The sequence below is a fragment of the Adelges cooleyi genome, unplaced genomic scaffold (genome assembly GCF_023614345.1).
Source record: "Adelges cooleyi isolate 19-005CV unplaced genomic scaffold, UGA_ACOO_1.1 ACOO_flye_CR_arks_rails_tigmint_CR_PRNA_38, whole genome shotgun sequence".
NCBI classification, from domain to species: Eukaryota; Metazoa; Arthropoda; class Insecta; order Hemiptera; family Adelgidae; genus Adelges; species Adelges cooleyi.
In genome coordinates, this window is record NW_026096056.1 from 220,773 (window position 1) to 247,200 (window position 26,428).

The following is a 26,428-nucleotide window of genomic DNA, read 5'->3' on the forward strand; positions in this document are numbered from 1 at the left end:
ATAATTATTTTAATAAAATAATTATTAAACAATTATTGTTTGACACAAAAGATTTAGTTAACAAAATTAAGCAAATTTCTAATCTAAAACAAGCAACGCCATTTACGACTATAAGAAAATTCGTTATTACTTTCGGCATCATCAATTTCAGTATCACCAAGTCCTGTAACAAACACGTCAAATCACTTATAAAACCCGGTTCAGGGAAAGATACGGTGGGTTAGGTTAGGTTATTTATTGTAATTATTTTATCTGATGTAATACTAAATCCCCAACAAAAACCTAACAGTAAAAAAAGGCCAAGTGCCAGACCCCACCCCCCCCCCCCAAAAAATGTCAGCCTATCAAAGTAGTGATATCTACGTTGTGGCCAAGTCTGCTATTTCTTTAGTGTTCATACCACACTTCACTCCTACTTTCATGAGCAACACTACTCTTTTATATGTATTGCTTAACACTTGACCAGTTTCTGAATGAGGCATAAAACAAACTTGGCCGCAATGTAGATACCATTACTTTGATTAGTTGATTTTTTCGAGAGGGGATCTGAACCTTTTTCTTTTTTTCTGAGTTCTCTTCTTCCCACCACCCTACATAACTCCTAAGTGAGTACATTTGATAAAAATGTTTCATGCTTAATTCAGAAACTGGCCATGTGTTAAGCAATATAAATAAAAGAGCAGTGTTGCTCATGAAAGTAGGAGTGAAGTGTGGTATGAACACTAAAGAAATAGCAGACTTGACTACAATGTAGATATCACTACTTTGATAGGCTGACATTTTTGGGAGGGGGTCTGGAACTTGGCCTTTGTTTACTAATAGGTTTTTGTTGGGGATATCATTCCTTTTTGCGGGCTTCAGTATCGTGACCAAGGTTTTTTTTTTAAGAGGCATTGAATGTATATTGTAAGTCGTAGATTTTCTCTTGTGTTTACGTGTTGTTATATCAACTACGTAGATATGTACATAATGTATATATGTATATAAAACTACACTTAGTATTAAAGCTAAAATTCATACAAGTAGCCACTTGCATAATGATAAATAATTTATTAATTATTGATAAACCACGATAGTAATTAAATTAGTCATAATTAATAAAGTTTAATTTAATTAATAAATTAGTGAAGCTATAATTTATACAAGTGGCCACTATAAATCTAGTTTAGTATTAGAAACGTATAAGCGAAACCTAAACGTTTAAGTGACCAATTACACTTTATAATAAACCACGTGACAAACGTAACAAGAACAAAGAACACTGCTACACTGCCATACATGTGAACACGAATTAACAAAGACACAAACTACGACCAAATGATGGCTGACTAGAGACATGGGAATCAACAGCGCTCTGTACCGGCTGTAGCGCGGCGAAGGTCATTAATCCCCACCTAGCACATACATTTAGAGAAAATTGCAATTTTCAGATTCTACCCTTTACTTAAACTATAAGACCCACCTTTGTGCAAAATTTCACGTTTCTACCTATACTGAAAGTGTCTTATAATTTTAATGATGAGTGAGCGAATGAGTGATTATTGTACAATAAATTGTATTGTACATATTTAAATATATTCATAAGACACGTTCAAATCCGTCCCCTTTAGATTCAGATGTATCCCATAACAGAGGTAGATTTGAATAAAAATACATATTTATAAATTATAAAGTATAAATTACTTGATTGGTAAGGTTAAGAAAAGTATTATAATATGTACAAAACTGAAAACTACGGATTGGATCTCCCAAACTTGAAATTTTCCATAATATTAAATTAGGGAAAATAATGATATGACTTAATTTAAATTTACCCTATCTTTCTCTATATATATTTTTTATAGCAGTCACTCTAAAATTAAGATTAACTATAGCAATTAATTATTGCAAAATAGTATTGTATAAATGTTTAAAAATTTCTAACAGCAACATTTGAATAAATAGTTTATATTAGAGGAAGATAGGGTGGATTTTAATGCGGAGAACATTTGAATAATGCTGATAAAACTATTTTCACTGTGCTGGAAATAACGAGAAAAATATATTTTAAGTAATCACGCTGTTTGAAGTACTGTTAGTCTTATCAGCAGATTCTGATTTTAGACTGATTATGTGATAAATAAAAATAAAAGTGTCTTTTACGACTATAGAAAAATTCGTTATTACTTTCGGTTTCATCAAATTCAGAATCACCATGTACTGTAACACACACACATCAAATCATTATAAACTTATAAAACCCGAGTTAGGGGAGGATAGGATGAATTTTAATGCGGGGTACATTTGAATAATGCTGATAAAATTATTTTCACTGGACTGAAATTTACGAGAAAAAAAATATTTTAAGTAATCACGCAGTTTGAAGTATTGTTAGTTTTATCAGCGGATGATGATTTCAGACTGATTATAAGATAAATAAAAGTGTTTTTTACGACTATAGGAAAATTCGTTATTACTTTCAGTTTCTTCAATTTCAAGATCGCCAAGTCCTGTAACATACACACATCAAATCATTAAAAACTTATAAAACACGATTCAGGGGAAGATAGGATGAATTTGAATGAGGGGTACATTTGATATATGCTGATAAAATTATTTTCACTGGACTGAAATTTACGAGAAAAAATATTTTAAGTAATCACGCTGTTTGAAGTATTGTTAATGTTATCAGCGGATTCTGATTTCAGACTGATCATAAGATAAATAAAAATGTCATTTATGACTATCGGAAATCTCGTAATTACTTTCGGTTTCATCAATTTCAAGATCGCCAAGTCCTGTAACACAGACACATCAAATCATTATAAACTTATAAAACACGATTCAGGGGAGGATAGGATGAATTTGAATGCGAGGTACATTTGAATAATGCTGATAAAACTATTTTCACTGAACTAAAATTTATGAGAAAAAATATTTTAAGTAATCACGCAGTTTGAAGTATTGTTAGTGTTATCAGCGGATGCTTATTTCAAACTGATTATGTAATAAATAAAAATGTCATTTATGACTATCGGAAATCTAGTAGTTACTTTCTGTTTCACCAATTTCAAAATCGCCAAGTCCTGTAACACACACACACACACATCAAATCATTATAAACTTATAAAACAAGATTCAGGGGAGGATAGGATGAATTTGAATGCGGGGTACATTTGAATTATGCTGATAAAACTGTTTTCACTGGGTTGAAATTTATGAGAAAAAAATATTTTAAGTAATCACGCAATTTGAAGTATTGTTAGTGTTATCAGTGAATTCTGATTTCAAACTGATTATGTGATTTATAAAAATGCCATGTACGACTATCAGAAAAATCGTAATTACTTTTGATTTCTTCGATTTCAGTATCGCTAAGTTCTGTAACAAATACATAAAATCAATTATGTAGTTGATAAACCTTAGTATAGGGGTAGACAGTGTGGATTTTAATGCTGGGTAGAAATAATGTTGATAAAACCATTTTAACTGTACTGAAAATATCGATAAAAAACAGTCACGCTGTTTGAAATATTGGTTTGTGTTATCAGCGGTAAAATAATAATGTCATTCATGGTGTTTTTTTTTTACTTTCGCATGAATTTGTTTACTCACAAATTCGTTAATCTTAAGTACATAATGATGTATTGAAATTCAAAATTTGGTTTTCTATTTATGCATCTACCCACGGTGATTCATTGTAATTATTTTATCTGGTGTAATACTATATATTGACAATTATAAAGTGTGTTGGCTCTGAATTTGCGATAACAGGTTCAATTTAAATATTCAACCCCGAAGAATATTTATAGTTCTGTAATTGCTTTAAATACCGAAAAATTGTTTTATACATAAAAATAAATTGTATTGTACATTTTTAAATATACTAATAAGACACATACAAATCTGCCCATAACAATGGTAGATTTCAAATAAATATTAAGATTTATTTAAACATTTATAGATTATAAATTACTTGATTGATGAGATTGTTAATGTATATATTATAAACCTTTAAACTACAGGTTGGAATTCCCAAACTTTAAATTAAATGAAGGCAAATAATAATTAATTAATTAATTATCAATGCAAAATATTATTGTGTAAATGTTTAATTATTTCTAGAAGTAATACTTGAAGAAACAGTACATATATTACATTTCGAATGATCTTCAAAAAGTTAAGCATAAAACATCTATAGCTTTATGACTTTAAGCTTTTAATCGACTTTTTTTGCTACAAACTAGTTTAATGTTAATTTTTATAAATTCTTTGTTTACCTAATACAGTTGATATTTTAAGTCCCATATCTTTCTGGTAATTCTTCAACCCTGAAATTTAAAACAAAATATATTTTTATGTACCTACATATTGTTTATGATTGAAACCAAAATTTCTCATTGGTTTATTTCAATAGATACATATGATTTTCCTCAAAATATTTATAAATAATGACTTTGCGTAAAGTATACGAAATATGAAATTTAAATATAGGGTTACTCGTTTTATTATCATCGTGTCCACTGTAATCTAAAAAAAAAAGTCTTGTTTGCATTAAGAATATTAAACCACTTGTTGGAAACAGTTCCATAATAGGTAATGCAAATTATTACGCATAAGCGTGAGAAGATCCGTTTTATCTGAAATTAACATTACATAAATTAATGATTAGTCATTTAGGCATTTAGTTTTCTATTATGTTATAAACAGGAAAATGAGGAAGCTCGTGGTAGACAAAAAGCATGTGTATTGGAAACTCGGAAGAAATGTGCTCCACTGTATATTCAATACGATGGGAATGAAATATATAAATATTTTCATAAAATTCAACAAAAGCTATTACCCGGTACAGCGATCATTAAATTCATTATGACTGAAATTAACATTATATAAATTAATGATTATGAATTTTATTTTCTATTACAAATTAATACATTATATAATTATAAATTAGAAGACAAAGTTCAAAGTAGAAAAAACTATATTAAATAGACTAAGTAATCTTTAGGAAAATATAATAGCTGAATTGAAGTAGTTGTGACGATGAGAGCTAACTTTAGTATTTTTCCATAAAGATTCCATTTAGGTTTCGTAGAAAAGTCTAATATTTATGTCATTTATCAATTGCACAAAGATAAATTTTAGTTGCAATTTTTATATGGTTTTTAAATATTTTTTTTACTTTTATCTTTATTTTGTATTTCTATTTGTATTATTATTAATATTATAATTATAGCTACCGAATTCATCATAATGAACGAAATCTTCAACCATTAACTTAATTACATGCTCCAATCCATCTAGATATACAAAAAAATAATTAGACTATACTATAAGATTGAAATAATCCAAATTAAGTACAAAACGAATCTTTATAATAATATTGAACTCTGCTTTAAACAGTAGCCATTTAACGCTACTTCTATGATCAGGTTATTAGAAACTTAAGTTATTACAGTTTTCTGTAAACTCGTTCTACAAAGTTGCTGCACTTCTTTTTACTGTTTAAAAAACCTGTACACTATAATTTACAAAGAACTTGACAATTAAGTACACATAACAAAACACTTTTATATTGACATATACATTTTAATTATATTATCTTACTTATTCCAGAATTGTCTCCTACAATTAAATCATTCTTATTGTACGCAAGCTCGATAAATGCATCTGTATACATAATTTAAAAAAAAAATGTTTGAGAACAGTGACTTTTTATAAACTTAAAATATGTTTGTTATAAAACAAAAATGTAACTGACTTGCAACTAAAACCTCCTTCCTGTAATCTGTAAAAAAGTGATTGGATTATTTTTTTAATTACTTAGGGATGGTAATTGTGAAAATAAATGAATTACCTTGATCATAGCTCAGCACATTTTCAAGTACGAATGCTATTATAAAACAGAAAAATTTAACTTTTATCAGCTAATAATAAGAAAGATAAAATTAATTCATATTAATCTCAGTGGCCTCCAGTCCAATGATTAGAAGGTTTTGGATTACCAAGCCTGTTTTTTAAAAGATAAATAAATACAGGGTGATCATTTTATCACGAAGCACTCAATATATCCTAAGATTTAATATAAAGTTTAATTTTTCCTAGATCGCTAAACTCCATTTTTTTGATAACAAGGTAGAAATCGACCTTGAAAGGTATTTTATTTGGCCAAAATTGTGGTTAGCTCACACTAATGAAGATACACAAAAATAAAAAGTTTGTCTCTGTAAACTATTTAAATTGCATTGTGTAAAAAATTGAGGTTTTCACTGTTCAAAATACAAAAATGGTTTAAGTAAATATTGTTATTTAAGTTACGTTTTTAGAAGAGACATTATATAAATCATTTTCAAGCTTCAAACGCATATTAATTCTTATCAACCCATCATGGCATTAATGCAAAACTATTCATGGTTGTATAGTAACACTTAAAAATAGTACATATTTTTTAACTATAGAACTATAATATAACATATTTTTTAATTATAGTACTACAGATAGATGTTGGCAAACCAACAACCTTTCATAAACCCTTTCCTAGGTAAGGGATGGAACATTTTGTCTTTATTTCACTTTGTAAGATAAAGTTTTAGGGTTTAAGGTATGATTATTAGACCGAAGGTAGAAATAGTGTGCATATGTATATATAACATATACAATTTTCACAGAAATCTTAATTTCTAGGTCGTTATGTACAAGATGGCAGTCAATAGGAATTTGAATATGTTTTTATTATACTGTTAATCAATCCGAATGAAAGTATTTAATTATATCTTCCTGTTGCCCAACTGTATACAGGGTGATCATTTTATCATGAACCACTCAATATCATAAAGGATTTAATAAGAAATCACATTTTTTTCCTCATATTGTTTTTTTTAAATGTGACCTCTATTTTTCGCAATTGTTTTAGTTTTTACTAGTACCTTTTGAAAATTAATTGGTAACGTATATTTTTTTATTAATTTTTAAATTAAGAATATTTTTACTAAAAAATTTGACTGTTTGATAACCAGTTTTGAATAAATATTTTTGAAGTTATAAAAGTTTAAAAGTTATGACAAAAGGAGAAGTGCATGTAGATAAAAAAAATACTGCACTCCACCTTTTCTCCTGCCATAAATTTGAAACTTTAATAACATCAAAAATAGTTATCTAGTTTTGAATAACTATTTTTTCTGGTTATCGACCATTCAACATTTACATGGTTAAATATACATTATTCTCAATTTAAAAAGTTATAAGATAAATAAAAATTTCATTTATGACTATCGGAAATTTCTTAATTACTTTCGGTTTCATCAATTTCAGCACCACCAAGTCCTGTAACACACACACATTAAATCATTATAAGCATTATTCTCAATTTAAAAAGTTTATGGAAAATGTTCGTTCTTGTTCTGTGATTGTTTTGTACGGTATTATTCATATTCTATAATTAAGTCGATTAATTAGAATACATATATACTAAAGATTAGAGGAAGCCTATTTCTGGTTTACAATCGAAAACGAATTTTTTCGAATTGTAAACTTATTGTATTTTTTTTTTTTTTTACGATTTCAAAATCAAGTTTTTGATATTTGGACTGATTTTAGGTGACACAAAACCGATATTAACAATTACTTTTGTTTGCAATGTACAGCCGAGTTTTAAAAAATGCTTACCCAGGTTGCATCTATATACAACTACAATATACTAAGACTCGTTTGATAAGAACAACTTAACGGCGAATAGAAATTTTTTAACAATATTACTTGTCTCTGATAAATATTTCCACTATGACTTATTGTTACCAAATAAATTGTATATAAAACTAAAATGTCAGTCCAGTGAAAATATGGCATATTGGAGACAAAGCAAATTTAGGCGGGGAAGATCACCGGCGTATTTGAATTACCTATTTTATTATTAAACCTAACTTAATTTAAAAATCGACTACGGTTAGCAAATAATTTGAACCAAAAACCCTTTAGAGTTAATGGGAAGATGGAATCAATTAATTGGGTAAATTTATTAGGAAAACAAATGTATTAGATATAATAAGTTATAGTTATTACAATAATATAAATCGCTAAATAGGGTATTCATTTTTTAAATTAAGAAATCAAAAGTTGTGAAAAATATTTTTAAAATATCAATATTTTTTTTCCCCCAAAAAACTTATAAGGGCCAAAAATCTTGAAGAGTATTGACGCAATTATTGAATAAGTTTGATTAATTAATTTTAAAACAAAATATTTTACTTAGGATTTTTTAGTATTTAATATCAACTGATTATACTTACTATTATTATCTCCTTCATCAACTACGCCCTCACTTCCTTCTACTGTTGTCGGAGCTAAACAAAATGATTAAGTGGTTCTTAAAGAAAAGGACTAAGCTTATAATCTTTATACATATATAATTTTGCCTGCCTTGATACGTAACTTTTTTTTCTTTAATTTGTAAAATTTTGATCGGATTGTAAGATAATAACTAAAATTGATAATATTGAAACTACCTTTACTATTTAGCAACAAGTAATAATAATAAGATCAAAATTTTATAATTTATGTGTGTTGTTTTGTTTCATTTAAAAAGAGAAATTATTAGGTGTGATGCAAAGCTGAGAAAGTATTGCTTTTATAATGTTTTGTAATTTATATTTGTATTTGCACACACGATATTTCGCATAATAGATATATTATGCAGTAGGTTTTATAGATTAAATCAGAAGTCTTGCTGAAAGAAATTATTTTGTCTCAAAGAATTAGAACTAAATGATTTACCTTATTCCCATCAAATTGATAGATGAGAGATAATGTTTTATCTCTTTTTTTGTATTTAATCTATTATCTCTAACTTCCCCCTCCTTTCTCCACCACTGCGGAGCGTGGCGCCAGAGTGTGACAGCCAGTGATAAAACATATACATATTAAAATATTTTACCTAATATGGTTTTAGAACCCCTGAACCTAATACATAACAATTTAATTTATGTGTATGTTGAAAATAACCCGAATCGATATCTATTTTGTTAAACTAGTAATCATGTCATTGTATATACCATCTTTATAATATACCGATAATTAATATCGTCTCGGCAGAGGAAAAATCACCCGACTGTGTATTGTGTTTTTTTTAAATTAATTATTCAAAACTGAAGTATCATTTTTTATTATTGTGTTTGAACAAATTGAATTAATTACGATTAGCCGTGGGCATATTATGCTAATATATAACAATTTTAAATTTAACTGCGCGTATACAGCTTAAAATTACACGATGGAGGTGCAACGAAAAAAAGTGTACTGCTAAATTGTACATATTAAGATAAAAGTATTAAAAACATTTTAAAGTATTACCTTTATAACATTTACAGGAGTTACCTCCATCAACAAATGATACAATAAAATTAGAAAACGATATTAGGAAAATAATAGATTTCATCTTTAGAACTTTTTGTTTTTTACACGTATGCAAAAGTTTAAATAATTTCAATAGAATGGATTTCACGTTTGAACTTGCCGATTTCAGTGTACCTCTTTTAGTGTTTAGCGAACAAAAACTTCACCACAGACGGAAAATTCAATAACTGTCAAATACATAATAAATTGCAATGTACATCTAACATTATTTGTTTTTCGCCTCTGCCAGCTGAACGTATCAAGGCAAGCGCTCCTACTTTACTCGATTTTTTTAGTGTTTAACAGTGAGTTTTTTAAGAATATTTTCTAATTACCCTAAACAGTACGTGCTTAAATTCAAAACGCTTGCTTTCGTCTAATAAATAACAAGACAAGATAATGTCTTAAATCTCGATTTTAATTTGAGCTTCGTTGCGGAGCAGCGATGCTATTGGTTTTACAATGATGTGGGTTTTTTTTTGTCTGTATACACTGTAACTTTTTCAATGTATTTAACACACCAAGTCATCAGAAATTTTATTACTAAAAACAATATTTCTATAAACCTGTCTTTTCCGAGGGATTCCAATATTATTTTTATTAACGAAAACAACAGGTTTATTATTTTTCTAGGTCTACGTGATATTTATACTAAACCATTGGACGATAAATTTATTTTTCTCGTTTTCACGGAATTACAAGATTTTTGTATTATTATTTAACTTACGCAAATACACACTCTCGCTGTAGATGGCTTATCTACTGTCACATCTCATACACGTATCTGTTCAATGCTTTTTTTTATTTTTAAACCAACTGACATAGTTGTTCACGTTCATAGTGATTATTCATGCTTAGCTGAGGATAAACATAATCTAATATCCGAATATCATAACTCGCTTACCGGATGTCATTCGGAAACATCGCATACTATAAAACTTCGTTTTTCACGTTTTTCCATGAGTATGATATTATACTCATGGAAAAACGTGAAAAACGAAGTAAAAGAATTTATTAAGGCATGTAAAACTTGCCAGAAAAATGAACGTAACAAAAAGTTTAAACAAAAAATGATAGAGATTGGGTTTTCCTGTTTCGAGCAGTATACCTGTTCTAAATTATTTTAACTGGTACTTAAGTAACAACGTACAGTACTGTACTTACTTTTGCGCTGGATTGAACCGTACTTGATTTAAACTGGACTAGTTTATTTATTAATTCGTATTCAAGTGAACAATTAGGATTATGAAAATTGTGCAAAGTTACACTAAAAATGTAACTGAACAATTAGTATTAAAAATATATACATTATGATAAAAAAAAGACATGATAATACTGATAACAGTTGTGTATAATTAAAGTATAAACAAATATACACATATATATATATTTACATGTGATTGTAGTTTTATAATTTATATAAACGTTTTATATTATATTTAATAAAAACAATTACATATATATTATTATGTTTTATAAACCCTTGTTAGCAAAAGCCATTGGAAATTTTATTTTTACAGTTTTTTAAATAATTATATTTTAACAATATTGAACATAATTTAGTGTAAACAGAGCTGAATTAGACATTAGGCATTGATTCGTGGTCTAAATTATTCTAATTGCTCCACAAGTGCTTGAAATACATTGTTTCGCTTTACTTGCACCCATGTGCCAGCATTATATGTGTATTTTATCATACTTAGTTCATGTAATAAAATACAAGTACGTTTACTGAAATCAATCTTAACCATGGTTGTAAACGATGATGGAAATTGTGTACTTATGAATAATCCCATCAAACGACACATCCGTTCTACAGCGGGATCATCCGGTACAACTTGTGCGTGTTCATCTAAAAAATGAATAAAATATTTTTCATTTTTTATTTGCTAAATTTAGCTTATTAGTTACTACTTATTTTATGGTGCAGCACACAAATATCTTAATTTGTTTAAATAATCTCATAAAAAAAAAATAGAATATAAATGTTGTCCTTCTTGTAAATATATTATAAATTCATAACCATTACAAATCCATATTGATATTTACCTAAAACACGTCGGATTATATTTTTTATAGCTGGTCCAGTACAGTCTCTTCTCGTCTGTGCAATGGTTTCTATGTCTTTTAAAATCAACAAAAAAAATTATTAAATGACCGTATTAAGAAAGAAAAAATATTTTTATTGCTTAAATAACTATTGTACCACATTTTAAAGAATACAAATAATTGCAGTGATACAACTAATTTGTTTTACAACTAGGCATTACTCTTTCAACTCGAAGAATTTATTTTTTCTATATTTCTTAAACCACAAAGAACGTATATTTACACATTAACATTCTAGTCCATTCGTCAGTGACCTGGACAAAGAGGCAACAGGAGGCTGTGCGGCTTACCGCAAAGCAACAAAGGCATTGGAGGAAAAACAGAGAAGGAGATAATTAAAATAGTATTTGTAAATAGTTAAAACGCGAGCCTGCCCTGCTAAGAGGGAAACATGAATTTTGTGTAAAATAATTGTGAAAACAATAAAAGATGCCCACTAGGGAAAAAGTTATGCGAGAACGGTACCCTATGACTCTATTCGTGCGATTTTAACGGGGAAAAATACAAGAAAGAAAAAAAGGTTAACGAGGAGCGAAAATATTCAGTGTGTGACCTAAGAAGAAAATATTTACATCCGTGGCGTATTCAATTTTCAGGCTGTATATGTATAATTATTTAATAAAATAATTATTAAACAATTATTGTTTGACACAAAAGATTTAGTTAACAAAATTAAGCAAATTTCTAATCTAAAACAAGCAACGCCATTTACGACTATAGGAAAATTCGTTATTACTTTCGGTTTCATCAATTTCAGTATCACCAAGTCCTGTAACAAACACGTCAAATCACTTATAAAACCCGGTTCAGGGAAAGATACGGTGGGTTAGGTTAGGTTATTTATTGTAATTATTTTATCTGATGTAATACTAAATAACAATTATAAAGTGCGGTGGATTTGAATTTGCGATCATGGAGTCGATTCAGATGTTCTACTCCGTAGAACATTTATGTTCTATATTTACTTTTACTACAGAAAAATAGTTTTTGTACAATACATAATTGTATTGTACATATTTAAATTGTTAATAAGACACATTTAAATCCCCCCCTTTATATTCAAATGTATCCCATAACAGAGGTAGATTTGAATAAAAATAAATATTTATAAATTATAAAGTATAAATTACTTGATTGGTAAGGTTAGGAAAAGTATTATAATATGTACAAAACTGAAAACTACGGATTGGATCTCCCAAACTTGAAATTTTCCATAATATTAAATTAGGGAAAATAATGATATGACTTAATTTAAATTTACCCCATCTTCCTCTATATATATTTTTTATCGCAGTCACTCTAAAATTGAGATTAACTATAGCAATTAATTATTGCAAAATAGTATTGTATAAATGTTTAATAATTTCTAATAGCAACATTTGAAGAAATATTAGAGGAAGATAGGGTGGATTTTAATGCGGAGTACATTTGAATAATGCTGATAAAACTATTTTCACTGGGCTAGAAATAACGAGAAAAAAATATTTTATGTAATCACGCTGTTTGAAGTACTGTTAGTGTTATCAGCAGATTCTGATTCTAGACTGATTATAAAATAAATAAAAATGTTATTTTTAATTATCAGAAATCCGTAATTACTTTCGGTTTCATCAATTTCAGAACCACCAAGTCCTGTAACACACATTAAATCATTATAAACTTATAAAACCCGATTTAGGGGAGGATAGGGTGAATTTGAATGAGGGGTACATTTGATATATGCTGATAAAATTATTTTCACTGGACTAAAATTTACGAGAAAAAAATATTTTAAGTAATCACGCAGTTTGAAGTATTGTTAGTTTTATCAGCGGATGATGATTTCAGACTGATTATAAGATAAATAAAAGTGTTTTTTACGACTGTAGGAAAATTCGTTATTACTTTCGGTTTCTTCAATTTCAAGATCGCCAAGTCCTGTAACACACACACATCAAATTATTAAAACCTTATAAAACACGATTCAGGGGAAGATAGGATGAATTTGAATGAGGGGTACATTTGATATATGCTGATAAAATTATTTTCACTGGACTGAAATTTACGAGAAAAAAATATTTTAAGTAATCACGCTGTTTGAAGTATTGTTAATGTTATCAGCGGATTCTGATTTCAGACTGATCATAAGATAAATAAAAATGTCATTTTTAACTATCGGAAATCTCGTAATTACTTTCGGTTTCATCAATTTCAGAACCAATAAGTCCTGTAACACACACACATTGAATCATTATAAACTTATAAAACACGATTCAGGGGAGGATAGGATGAATTTGAATGCGAGGTACATTTGAATAATGCTGATAAAACTATTTTCACTGGGCTAGAAATAACGAGAAAAAAATATTTTATGTAATCACGCTGTTTGAAGTACTGTTAGTGTTATCAGCAGATTCTGATTCTAGACTGATTATAAAATAAATAAAAATGTTATTTTTAATTATCAGAAATCCCGTAATTACTTTCGGTTTCATCAATTTCAGAACCACCAAGTCCTGTAACACACATTAAATCATTATAAACTTATAAAACCCGATTTAGGGGAGGATAGGGTGAATTTGAATGAGGGGTACATTTGATATATGCTGATAAAATTATTTTCACTGGACTAAAATTTACGAGAAAAAAATATTTTAAGTAATCACGCAGTTTGAAGTATTGTTAGTTTTATCAGCGGATGATGATTTCAGACTGATTATAAGATAAATAAAAGTGTTTTTTACGACTGTAGGAAAATTCGTTATTACTTTCGGTTTCTTCAATTTCAAGATCGCCAAGTCCTGTAACACACACACATCAAATTATTAAAACCTTATAAAACACGATTCAGGGGAAGATAGGATGAATTTGAATGAGGGGTACATTTGATATATGCTGATAAAATTATTTTCACTGGACTGAAATTTACGAGAAAAAAATATTTTAAGTAATCACGCTGTTTGAAGTATTGTTAATGTTATCAGCGGATTCTGATTTCAGACTGATCATAAGATAAATAAAAATGTCATTTTTAACTATCGGAAATCTCGTAATTACTTTCGGTTTCATCAATTTCAGAACCAATAAGTCCTGTAACACACACACATTGAATCATTATAAACTTATAAAACACGATTCAGGGGAGGATAGGATGAATTTGAATGCGAGGTACATTTGAATAATGCTGATAAAACTATTTTCACTGAACTAAAATTTACGAGAAAAAAATATTTTAAGTAATCACGCAGTTTGAAGTATTGTTAGTGTTATCAGCGGATGCTTATTTCAAACTGATTATGTAATAAATAAAAATGTCATTTATGACTATCGGAAATCTAGTAGTTACTTTCTGTTTCACCAATTTTAAAATCGCCAAGTCCTGTAATACACACACACATCAAATCATTAGAAACTTATAAAACACGATTCAGGGTAGGAGAGGATGAATTTGAATGCGGGGTACATTTTAATTATGCTGATAAAACTGTTTTCACTGTACTGAAATTTACGAGAAAAAAATATTTTAAGTAATCACGCAGTTTGAAGTTTAACACTAACAATTATCTCAGAATTATAATTTCAAACTGATTATGTGATAAATAAAAATGCCTTGTACGACTATCAGAAAAATCGCAATTACTTCTGATTTCTTCAATTTCAGTATCGCTAAGTCCTGTAACAAATACATAAAATCAATTATGTAGTTGATAAACCTTAGTATAGGGGTAGACAGTGTGGATTTTAATGCTGGGTAGAAATAATGTTGATAAAACCATTTTAACTGTACTGAAAATATCGATAAAAAACAGTCACGCTGTTTGAAGTATTGGTTTGTGTTATCAGCGGTAAAATAATAATGTCATTCATGGTGTTTTTTTTTTACTTTCGCATGAATTTATTTACTCACAAATTCGTTAATCTTAAGTACATAATGATGTATTGAAATTCAAAATTTGGTTTTCTATCAATATATCTACCAACGTTGATTTATTGTAATTATTTTATCTGGTGTAATACTATATATTAACAATTATAAAGTGTGTGGGCTCTGAATTTGCGATAACAGGTTCAATTTGAATATTCACCCCCGAAGAATATTTATAGTTCTGTAATTGCTTTAAATACAGAGAAATTGTTTTATACATAAAAATAAATTGTATTGTACTCGTACATTTTTAAATATACCAATAAGACACATACAAATCTGCCCATAAAAAGGGTAGATTTCAAATAAATATAAAGATGTATTTAGACATTTATAGGTTATAAATGACTTGTTTAGTGAGGTTGGGAATGTGTATATTATACAACTTTAAACTACAGGTCGGAACTCCCAAACTTTAAATTAAATGAAGGGAAATAATGATATGATTGAATTTAAATGTACCTCGTCCACCGTTATACATTTTATATATTACAGTCACTTAATTAATTAATTATCAAAGAAAAATATTATTGTGTAGTATTTCTAGAAGCAATACTTGAAGAAACAGTTTATATATTACATTTCGAATGATCTTCAAAAACTTAAGCATAAAACATCTATAGCTTTATGACTTTAAGCTTTTAATCGACTTTTTTTGCTACAAACTAGTATAATGTTAATTTTTATAAATTCTTTGTTTACCTAATACAGTTGATATTTTAAGTCCCATATCTTTCTGATAATTCTTCAACCCTGAAATTTATTGTTTATGATTGAAACCAAAATTTCTCATTGGTATATTTCAATAGATACATATGATTCTCCTCAAAATATTTATAAATAATGACTTTGCGTAAAGTATACTGAATATGAAATATAAAAATGGGGTTACTCGTTTTATTATCATCGTGTCCACTGTAATCTAAAAAAAAAGTCTTGTTTGCATTAAGAATATTAAACCGCTGCTTGGAAACAGTTCCATAATAGGCAATGCAAATTATTACGTATATGAGTGAGAATATCCGTTTTATCTGAAATTGACATTACATAAATTAATGATATTGCATTTAGTTTTCTATTATATTATAAACAGGAAAACGAGGAAGCTAGTGGTAGGAAAAAAGCATGTGTATTAGTAACTCGGAAGAAATGTGCTCAACTGTATATTCAATACGATGGGAATCAAATATATAAATATTTGCATAAAATTCAACAAAAGCTATTACCCGGTACAGCGATCATTAAATTCATTATGCCTGAAATTAACATTAAATAAATTAATGATATTGAATTGTATTTTCTATTACAAATCAATACATTATATAATTATAAATTAGAAGACAAAGTTCAAAGTAGGAAAAATCATATTGAATAGACTAAGTAATATTTAGAAAAATATAATAGTTGAATTGAAGTAATTGTGGCGATATGAGATAACTTTAGTATTTTTCATAAAGATTCCATTTAGGTTTCATAGAAAAATCTAATATTTATGTCACTTATCAATTGCACAATGATAAATTTTAGTTGCAATTTTTATGTTTTTTTTAAAAAAAAATTTGTATTTTTATCTTTATTTTATAATTTTATTTGTATTGTTATTAATATTATAATTAAAACTACCGAATTCATCGTAATGAATGATATCATCAACCATTATTTCAATTACATGCTCCAATCCATCTAGAAAAAAATAATTGGACTATACAGTAAGAATAATAATAGATTGTTTATCTATTATATCTATAGTAGAATAATAAGATTGAAATAAACCAAATTAAGTACAATACAAATCTTTAGAATGATAAACCCTGCTTTGAGCAGTAGCCATTTGACGCTACTTTTACGATTAGGTTATTAGAAATCACCACTTAAAATATTACAGTTTTGTGTAAATTCTTTTTACAAAACTGCTGCACTTTTTTTTACTGTTTAAAAAACTGTACATCATAATTTACAAAGAACTTGACAATTAGGTAAATATAACAAAACACTTATTTATTGACATATACATTTTGATTATATTATCTTACTTATTCCAGAATTGTCTTCTACAATTAAATCATTCTTATTATACGCAAGCTCGATGAATGCATCTGTAATATAACATTTTAAAAAAATTTATGAAAACAGTGAATTTTATGAACTTAAAATATGTTTGTTATAAAACAAAAATGTAACTGACTGGCGATTAAAACCTCCTTCCTATAATCTGTAAAAAAAGTGATTGGATTATTTTTCAAATTACTTAGGGTTGGTAATTGTGAAAATAAATAAATTACCTTGATCATAGTTCGGCACATATTGAGGTACAAAGAATGCTATTATACAACAGAAAAATTTAACTTTTATCTGCTAATAATAAGAAAGATAAAAGTAATTTTTATTTATCTTAGTTGCCTTCAGTCCAATGATTAATAGGTGTTGGTTTTCCAAGGCTGTTTTTCAAATGATAAATATTTACAGGGTGATATTTTTATCGCGAATCACTCAATATATGATATGGCTTAATAAGAAGTTTACTTTTTCCTAGATCGCTAAACTTCATTTTTTTGATAGTAAGGTAGAAATCGACCTTGAAAGATATTTTATTTGGCCAAATTTGTGGTTAATATACACTAATTAAGATAGACAAAAATAAAAAGTTTGTCTCTGTAAACTATTAAAATTGCATTGTGTAAAAAAGTAAAGTTAGACTGTTCAAAATACAAAATAGAAAAAATATTTAAGTTACATTTTTAGAAGAGACATTATATAAATTATTAACGGTAACGTATATTTTTTTATTAATTTTTAAATTAAGAATATTTTTACTAAAAAATTTGACTGTTTGATAACCAGTTTTGAATAACTATTTTTGAAGTTATAAAAGTTTAAAAGTTATGACGAAAGGGGAAGTGCATGTAGATAAAAAAAATACTGCACTCCACCTTTTCTCCTGCCATACATTTGAAACTTTAATAACTTCCAAAATAGTTATCTAGTTTTGGATAACTATTTTTTCTGGTTATCGACCATTCAACATTTACATAGTTAAATATACATTATTCTCAATTTAAAAAGTTATAAGATAAATAAAAATTTCATTTATGACTATCGGAAATTTCTTAATTACTTTCGGTTTCATCAATTTCAGCACCACCAAGTCCTGTAACACACACACATTAAATCATTATAAGCATTATTCTCAATTTAAAAAGTTTATGGAAAATGTTCGTTCTTGTTCTGTGATTGTTTTGTACGGTATTATTCATATTCTATAATTAAGTCGATTAATTAGAATACATATATGTGTAGGTACCTATATACCTCATACAGTATACTAAAGATTAGAGGAAGCCTATTTCTGGTTTACAATCGAAAACGAATTTTTTCGAATTGTAAACTTAATGTATTTTTTTTTTTTACGATTTCAAAATCAAGTTTTTGATATTTGGACTGATTTTAGGTGACGCAAAACCGATATTAACAATTACTTCTGTTTGCAATGTACAGCCGAGTTTTAAAAAATGCTTACTTAGGTAGCATCTATATACAACTACAAGATACTAAGACTTGTTTGATAAGAACAACTTAACGGCAAATAGATATTTTTCAACAATATTACTTGTCTCTGATAAATATTTCCACTATGACTTATTGTTACCAAATAAATTGTATATAAAACTAAAATGCCAGTCCAGTGGAAATATGGCATATTGAAGACAAAGCAAATTTAGGCGGGGAAGATCACCGGCGTATTTGAATAACCTATTTTATTATTAAACCTAACTTAATTTAAAAATCGACTACGGTTAGCAAATAATTTGAACCAAAAACCCTTTAGAGTTAATGGGAAGATGGAATCAATTAATTGGGTAAACTTATTAGGAAAACAAATGTATTAGATAAAATAAGTTATAGTTATTACAATAATATAAATTGCTAAATAGGGTATTCATTTTTTAAATTAAGAAATCAAAAGTTGTGAAAAATATTTTAAAAATATCAATATTGTTTTTCCCCCCAAAAAACTTTCTTATAAGGGCCAAAAATCTTGAAGAGTAATGACGCAATTATTGAATAAGTTTGATTAATTAATTTTAAAACAAAATATTTTACTTAGGATTTTTTAGTATTTAATATCAACTGATTATACTTACTATTATTATCTCCTTCATCAACTACGCCCTCACTTCCTTCTACTGTTGTCGGAGCTAAACAAAATGATTAAGTGGTTCTTAAAGAAAAAGACTAAGCTTATAATCTTTATACATATATAATTTTGCCTGCCTTGATACGTAACTTTTTTTTCTTTAATTTGTAAAATTTTGATCGGATTGTAAGATAATAACTAAAATTGATAATATTGAAACTACCTTTACTATTTAGCAACAAGTAATAACAATAAGATCAAAATTTTATAATTTATGTGTGTTGTTTTGTTTCATTTAAAAAGAGAAATTATTAGGTGTGATGCAAAGCTGAGAAAGTATTATTTTTATAATGTTTTGTAGGCTTATAGATTAGATCAGAAGTCGTTGCTCAAAGAAATTATTTTGGGCCAAACAGTTAGAACTAAATGATTTACCTTTTCCCATCAAATTAATAGATTAGAGATAATATTTTATCTCTATTTTAATTTTTAATCTATTATCTCTAACTTCCCCCTCTTTCTCCATCGCCGTCGAGTGTGACATCCGGCGTTACGTTATGGACAAATTTTTAGAATGACCTCCAGCGATAGGACATATTAAATTGCTTTACCTAATATGTTTTTAGAACCCCTGAACCTAATTTATAACAATTCAATTTATGTGTATGTTGAAAATAGCCCGAATCGATATTTATTTTATTAAACTAGTAAACATGTCATTGTATATGTTTAATCGACCGCCCGGATATCTATAGACGGGTTGGGGGCTCCATTAAGTTGGCCCCCCCACATCGGAAATTTGAATTTCTTTAATAGATATTTTTAAGAAAACTTATATTCAAATATAAAATTTATAAAGAATGTTTTTATTGCTATAAACATCATATAATATATGAAAAAAATATTTTAATATACTTACCAGTTAATAACATAATATAATAAAACAATTAGGTAGCTATTACGTAAAAAAATTATATATACTATTTACATGTTATATACTTTATAATGCAGAACCCGGCGATACTGAAAACAATTGTAATTCCCAATGTGTTTTTGAAAACGTTATAACTTTGGAACGGGGGGAGCACTAACGATGGGGTTTTCGGCACAAACCAGCACTAACGTAGCACAATCCGATGATGTTTAAAGAAATTCAAATTTCCGATGTGGGGGGCTATCGTTAAGATGGCCCACCCACTTTGAAAACGGTATAACTTTGGAACGGGGGGAGCACTAACGATGGGGTTTACGGCACAAACCAGCACTAACGTAGCACAATCCGATGATGTTTAAAGAAATTCAAATTTCCGATGTGGGGGGGCTATCGTTAAGATGGCCCCCCACTTTGAAAACGGTATAACTTTGGAACGGGGGGAGCACTAACAATGGGGTTTTCGGCACAAACCAGCACTAACGTAGCACAATCCGATGATGTTTAAAGAAATTCAAATTTCCGATGTGGGGGGCTATCGTTAAGATGGCCCCCCCACTTTGAAAACGGTATAACTTTGGAACGGGGGGAGCACTAACGATGGGGTTTACGGCACAAACCAGCACTAACGTAGCACAATCCGATGATGTTTAAAGAAATTCAAATTTCCGATGTGGGGGGCCAACTTAATGGAGCCCGGGTTGGGTCGGATTATTAGCGTGGTTCAATTTTTAAAGGATTCTTAAGATAAAAAGGGATAAAATGGACTGTATGGTATGGAGATAAAAAGACGGTACTGAACAATAAATAGATATGTAGAAATGAAATGCAATAAAAGTATATGTATTATTATAATATACGGTACTTATCGACCGTTGATTATTTGCACGTGTATTGACGTTGATTCGATGATGACCACACACATGAATCTTCCGACACACACACCACCGGTCGGCTGGGTGACTTAATTATGCACCAGGGTGCATGCGAATCGCATGGGCGATTTTATTATAATGCGTACAGATGTACGATAGAATCGCTAGGGCGATTTCAACAAAACACGACTATGTGTAGTCCGGGCGATTAACTATAATGCGTACAAGGGCACGCGCGAATCGTTAGGACGATTAACAACACAAAATGATTTTTTTTGCTAATTAGCGACCATGAGGCGAAGGCTAGTATGGCGGCGATGGACATCGGCGCTCGCGTCGGGTACCAAAACGTTCGATGTGCACACCGGACAGAAGAACGGGCGAGTGTGTCGAAAAGCGTTATATTAACGCTATCCCGTAAACCGGTGGTGACGGCACAGGCAGGGTGGCCAATTCACCACATACGTGTGTGTGTGTAAGTGGATCCAACAGTATATATCATCTTTATGATATACCGATAATTAATATCGTCTCGGCAGAGGAAAAATCACCCGACTGTTTATTGTGTTTTTTTTAAATTAATTATTCAAAACTGAAGTATCATTTTTTTATTATTATATTTGAACAAATTGAATTAATTACGAGTAGCCGTTGGGATATTATGCTAATACATAACAATTTTAAATTTAACTGCGCGTATACAGCTTAAAATTACACGATGGAGGTGCAACGAAAAAAAGTGTACTGCTAAATTGTACATATTAAGATAAAAGTATTAAAAACATTTTAAAGTATTACCTTGATAACATTTACAGGAGTTACCTCCATCAACAAATGATACAATAAAATTAGAAAACGATATTAGGAAAATAATAGATTTCATCTTTAGAACTTTTTGTTTTTTACACGTATGCAAAAGTTTAAGTAATTTCAATAGAATCGATTTCACGTTTGAACTTGCCGATTTCAGTGTACCTCTTTTAGTGTTTAGCGAACAAAAACTTCACCACAGACGGAAAATTCAATAACTGTCAAATACATAATAAATTGCAATGTACATCTAACATTATTTGTTTTTCGCCTCTGCCAGCTGAACGTATCAAGGCAAGCGCTCCTTCTTTACTCGATTTTTTTAGTGTTTAACAGTGAGTTTTTTAAGAATATTTTCTAATTACCCTAAACAGTACGCGCAATTAAAAACGCTTGCTCTCGTCTAATAAATAACAAGACAAGATAATGTCTTAAATCTCGATTTTAATTTTAGCTTCGTTGCGGAGCAGCGATGCTATTGGTTTTACAATGTTGTGGGCTTTTTTTTGTCTGTATACACTGTAACTATTTTAATACTGGATCAATTCTTTCGAGTAGCAACTCTATAAATAAAAAAATTCATCTTATTGGTACTTAAGGGGATAAAATTTGAAAAAGTTTACTTCTTCATAGTTAAAATTTGAAAAAACAAAAAAAAATTTATTCGAGTTTAAAGTTTGAACTTTTACTGGTTATAATTTCGAGAAAAAGGGTCGAGTTGAAATTATAAGGAATATTTAATTTGTATGACCTCACACTTCAATAGTCTAAAATGTATATTATACCTATTTCCCATCCCCCTAAGGATGCAAGATTTGGTTTTTTGGGTTTTTAGCACTAATTTTAAGACCTTTAAATTGAAAATCAGTAAGAATTTAAAATTTATATGTATCCATAACATATTAAACGATGAAAAAATTCGGGCTTATAGTTTTTCTTTTATTGCCGGAAAACTATTTTTCGCAGATATTGTATATTTTAACATAAACACCTTAAATCTTATAACAATTTCATCAAATCATATTCACAACATTCTTATGAACATCTATATAGAATGACTTTATTAACCTTTAATACTCACCTACCTGTTTTAGGTGTTAATTCAATTATTGTTTATTTTAGTTCAGTTTTTTTTCGGCTAAGTAAAATTGAAAATTGATATTAAATTCTCAATCACCGACCCCAAAAACATTTAATTTGACCATTTTTGAAGTCTTCTACACAAAAATCCAGAAAAATGTTTTAAATTTACTAATAACAATTTCTGCAGACCTGTGACCTCTCCGTCCCCTCTATGCTTTGATTCCATTATGCCTCAACCCTATTGTACAAGTCTTCTCGGATAAAATTACATTCAAGTAAATTCTTTGATGCTAATTTTTACATACTGCACCTCACTTTAATTCTTTCTTACTATGCTGATTTATACTGTGCTTGGTTTGGACCTATATCTCCCACAAATTTTCTCCTTTTTGTGGATTACATACTTAAACTATCTAATGATTTGGATGTAACGTCAGTTCATTGGTTTGTTCTAAAGCCAGACTTGGAAAATATTAGTATTTTTGAGTTTGCTGATGACAACGCAATTATTGTAAAGGAAAAAACTAGTTTGGTTTGTGAAACTGAGCTAATGCAAACATAATTCATAGGAACTGGTATAAATATAAATTGAAAAAAGTCGTCAGCAATGGTTATACAAAAAGAAATCCTAGTTAAGGAATGTTTGCAACTACTCGATGGCTCTATTACCCAAGCTCTCGTGGACCTAATAAGAAAATTAAATATCTGGCTATACATTTTGTTGACCAATTAGTTTTTGACATAAGAGAGTTTATCGCAGGTTTGGAAACCGACTTTAGAAAATTAGCGACGTCTCTCTCGCTTCGTGGTGATCAAAAAATGAACATCATCGATCAATACGTGTTCCCAAAACAGATATACCCATTACAAACTACACTTATTAGACAAGGGATCAGGGAGATCAGTGGCCTGCCAGCGGACAACTTAATTCAATTCCTGGGTGCAAATTACGTAGACTAGGTATGTTGTGAGTAAAGTGGAAGTCATCAATCCAACAAATTTCTATTTTCCAAAATTTAATGAAAGTTAAGGATAATCTTATACACGTAGCGAGAGATTTGGAAACCGCAATCTGTAACTGTAAAATCAAGCTTGGTGGAGTGACTGGCCAAAAGGCTTGCGCAAAAAGAACAGAGCTCTGGCATAATAAATATAAATAATTGTGCAACTTGAAACAAAGGGGTATTGTTGTGAAATGGTACCACCACTGTAGCCTAATCCCAAATATCAAATCTGCAATGAGAAAAAACCACAGAAACCATTCCCCTATCCGCGGTAACTGTCCCAAAACCGAGGGATTGTGATATAATACCCACCATAATGTCGTTTTATAATTGCTAATTTGTTCAGTCATGAATTCATTGTTCATTGCGAGGCGGATAATGTGCAGGGCATACGGGATCGAAGAGCCAACATTATAGTTATCGACCGTATTCATGGCACAGGACTCAACATGGATCCCACAATTCAGTGGGAAACCAATGATGAGAATCAAAATGAACTAGTTAACCAAAAAAAAACGAGAAATATATCTAGAATGTGTACTATAGGCGGAAAAGAAACACGGTATCAAAAACTAAGATGCCACCAGTATATGGTTAGAGGCAAGAGGTACGTTGTGGCGTCTCCTGCTCTAATGGAGTTCTCTAAGAAGTATAACCTAGGGAAAACCTAGTGGTGGATTTGAGGGGGAGGGGCGATGGCGCGATCGCCCATCCCTTGGCCCAATAAAAAGTGGTTGTAATAAATTTCGACCATGTCAATTAATTTACCTGTTAATTTGTATAAGCTTCATGGTATTATTTTCAATTTAAATCATTTTGTCTATGAGTAAAAGCCATTTTAGTTAATATAATAGTAAATTTTTTGTTCCGTCGCTAAAAACAGATTTGAATTCATCATGAAGCTTACTTGAGATCGGTCGGCGTACTTTTTATAAAATTTTAAAATTTCAAACTTTAAAATTAAATTTGGAGGGGTTAAAACAAAAAATTGAAAAAAGTACCTGACCGATCCTAAGTAAACTTCGTGGCGAATTCAAACCTGTGTTCCAATTACTTATCGGATTACTGGTTCGGCCCGTGCGATGGACAAAAAATGCTGGTTTTGACTGAAAAAAAAAGGCCAGTATCGAATCCCCTTAAATGTAGATGATATTATTAAAAGATTTGCTATAAAAAAAAAGACATTGATTTTATATTATAAATATCTGAGTATTGTACTTTACTTATAAGTATGTATTTGAATTTAAACAAACTTGTTGTAGCTATTTTCTATGAAAGTTTATTGGGTCAAAATTAAACTGAATTAATAATGATTAATTAAAAAATAACTAATGAAATTGATGAATACATTGTAACATATTTTGTAGACAATTAATAAGAAGTAAAAAACAAAAAAGGTAATTTTATTATACTTACAAAAAACGAAAAATCCCCCCCCCTTTGGACAACCCTGGATCTGCCACTGGGAAAACCATTCTTATGAGGGTATGTCTTGGTATAATGAAAGACACATTTGGAATTATACATTACCGTTTTTATTTCTAAATTATTTGGACACAGATTATACTAGGATTGTTAGCTTTTTAGCTTCGATGCAAAGCGAGAAGGTATTGGTTTTACTCTGATGTGGGCTTTTTTTTTCGCTGTATACACTGTAACTTTTTTAATACTAGACCAATTCCTTCGAATAGCAACTCTATAAATCACAAATTTTGTCTAGTTTGTACTTTGGGGGGGTAAAAGTTGAAAAAGTTTAAGTCTTCACAGACGAAAGTTGAAAAAAACAAAAAAAAAACCGTACGAGTTTTTAAGTTAGAACTTTTACTGGCTATAGCATCGAGAAAAAGAGTCGGATCGAGTTGAAATATATAAGAAATATTTATTTGGTATGCCCGCGCATGTCAGTTTTGTCAAATTCAAAATATACCCATTTCCCGCCCCCCTAGGGGGGGTACAAGTTTTTTTGTTTTTCGGGGTTTTTAGCCGTAATTTTAAAACTTTTGGGTTGAAAATTTGCCAGTAGTTGGAACTCATATGTATCCATAACATATTAAGCGGGTGAAAAATTCGGCACTACAGTTTTTTTTTAATTGCCGGAAAACCGTGTTTTCGCACATTGCGTATATTTTAACAAAAACACCTAAAATCTTTAAAAAAATTGATCAAATCATTAAAACAATTTTATTTATATCTATGCAGAATGATACTATT

The 26,428-nt window shown here is 29.2% G+C and overlaps 1 protein-coding gene and 1 long non-coding RNA gene across 7 annotated transcripts in view; both read right to left on the reverse strand.

The window, feature by feature from the left end:
• The window catches only part of LOC126841251 (uncharacterized), a 102,491-nt gene extending 80,237 nt beyond the window's left edge, over window positions 1-22,254 (reverse strand). The window contains exons 1-4 of one of the 6 annotated variants that reach the window (XM_050577598.1): window positions 22,119-22,254; window positions 8,265-8,318; window positions 7,270-7,302; window positions 5,837-5,872 (exon numbers count right to left, since the gene is read on the reverse strand). In XM_050577598.1, coding sequence (XP_050433555.1) covers window positions 5,837-5,872; window positions 7,270-7,302; window positions 8,265-8,318; window positions 22,119-22,203 — 208 coding nt within the window. In that variant the 5' untranslated portion in view covers window positions 22,204-22,254. Of the gene's footprint in view, window positions 1-5,836; window positions 5,873-7,269; window positions 7,303-8,264; window positions 8,319-18,494; window positions 18,528-19,521; window positions 19,576-22,118 lie in introns of all 6 variants that reach the window. The other 5 variants (XM_050577595.1, XM_050577596.1, XM_050577599.1 and 2 more) reach the window with 5 other exon arrangements.
• LOC126841261 (uncharacterized) lies at window positions 11,167-12,244 on the reverse strand. Its single transcript, XR_007686149.1, has 3 exons — window positions 12,212-12,244; window positions 11,416-11,490; window positions 11,167-11,218 (listed from the first exon to the last, which is right to left on the reverse strand). It is a non-coding gene; the product is annotated as an uncharacterized LOC126841261 (long non-coding RNA).
• Window positions 22,255-26,428: the final 4,174 nt, after the last annotated feature.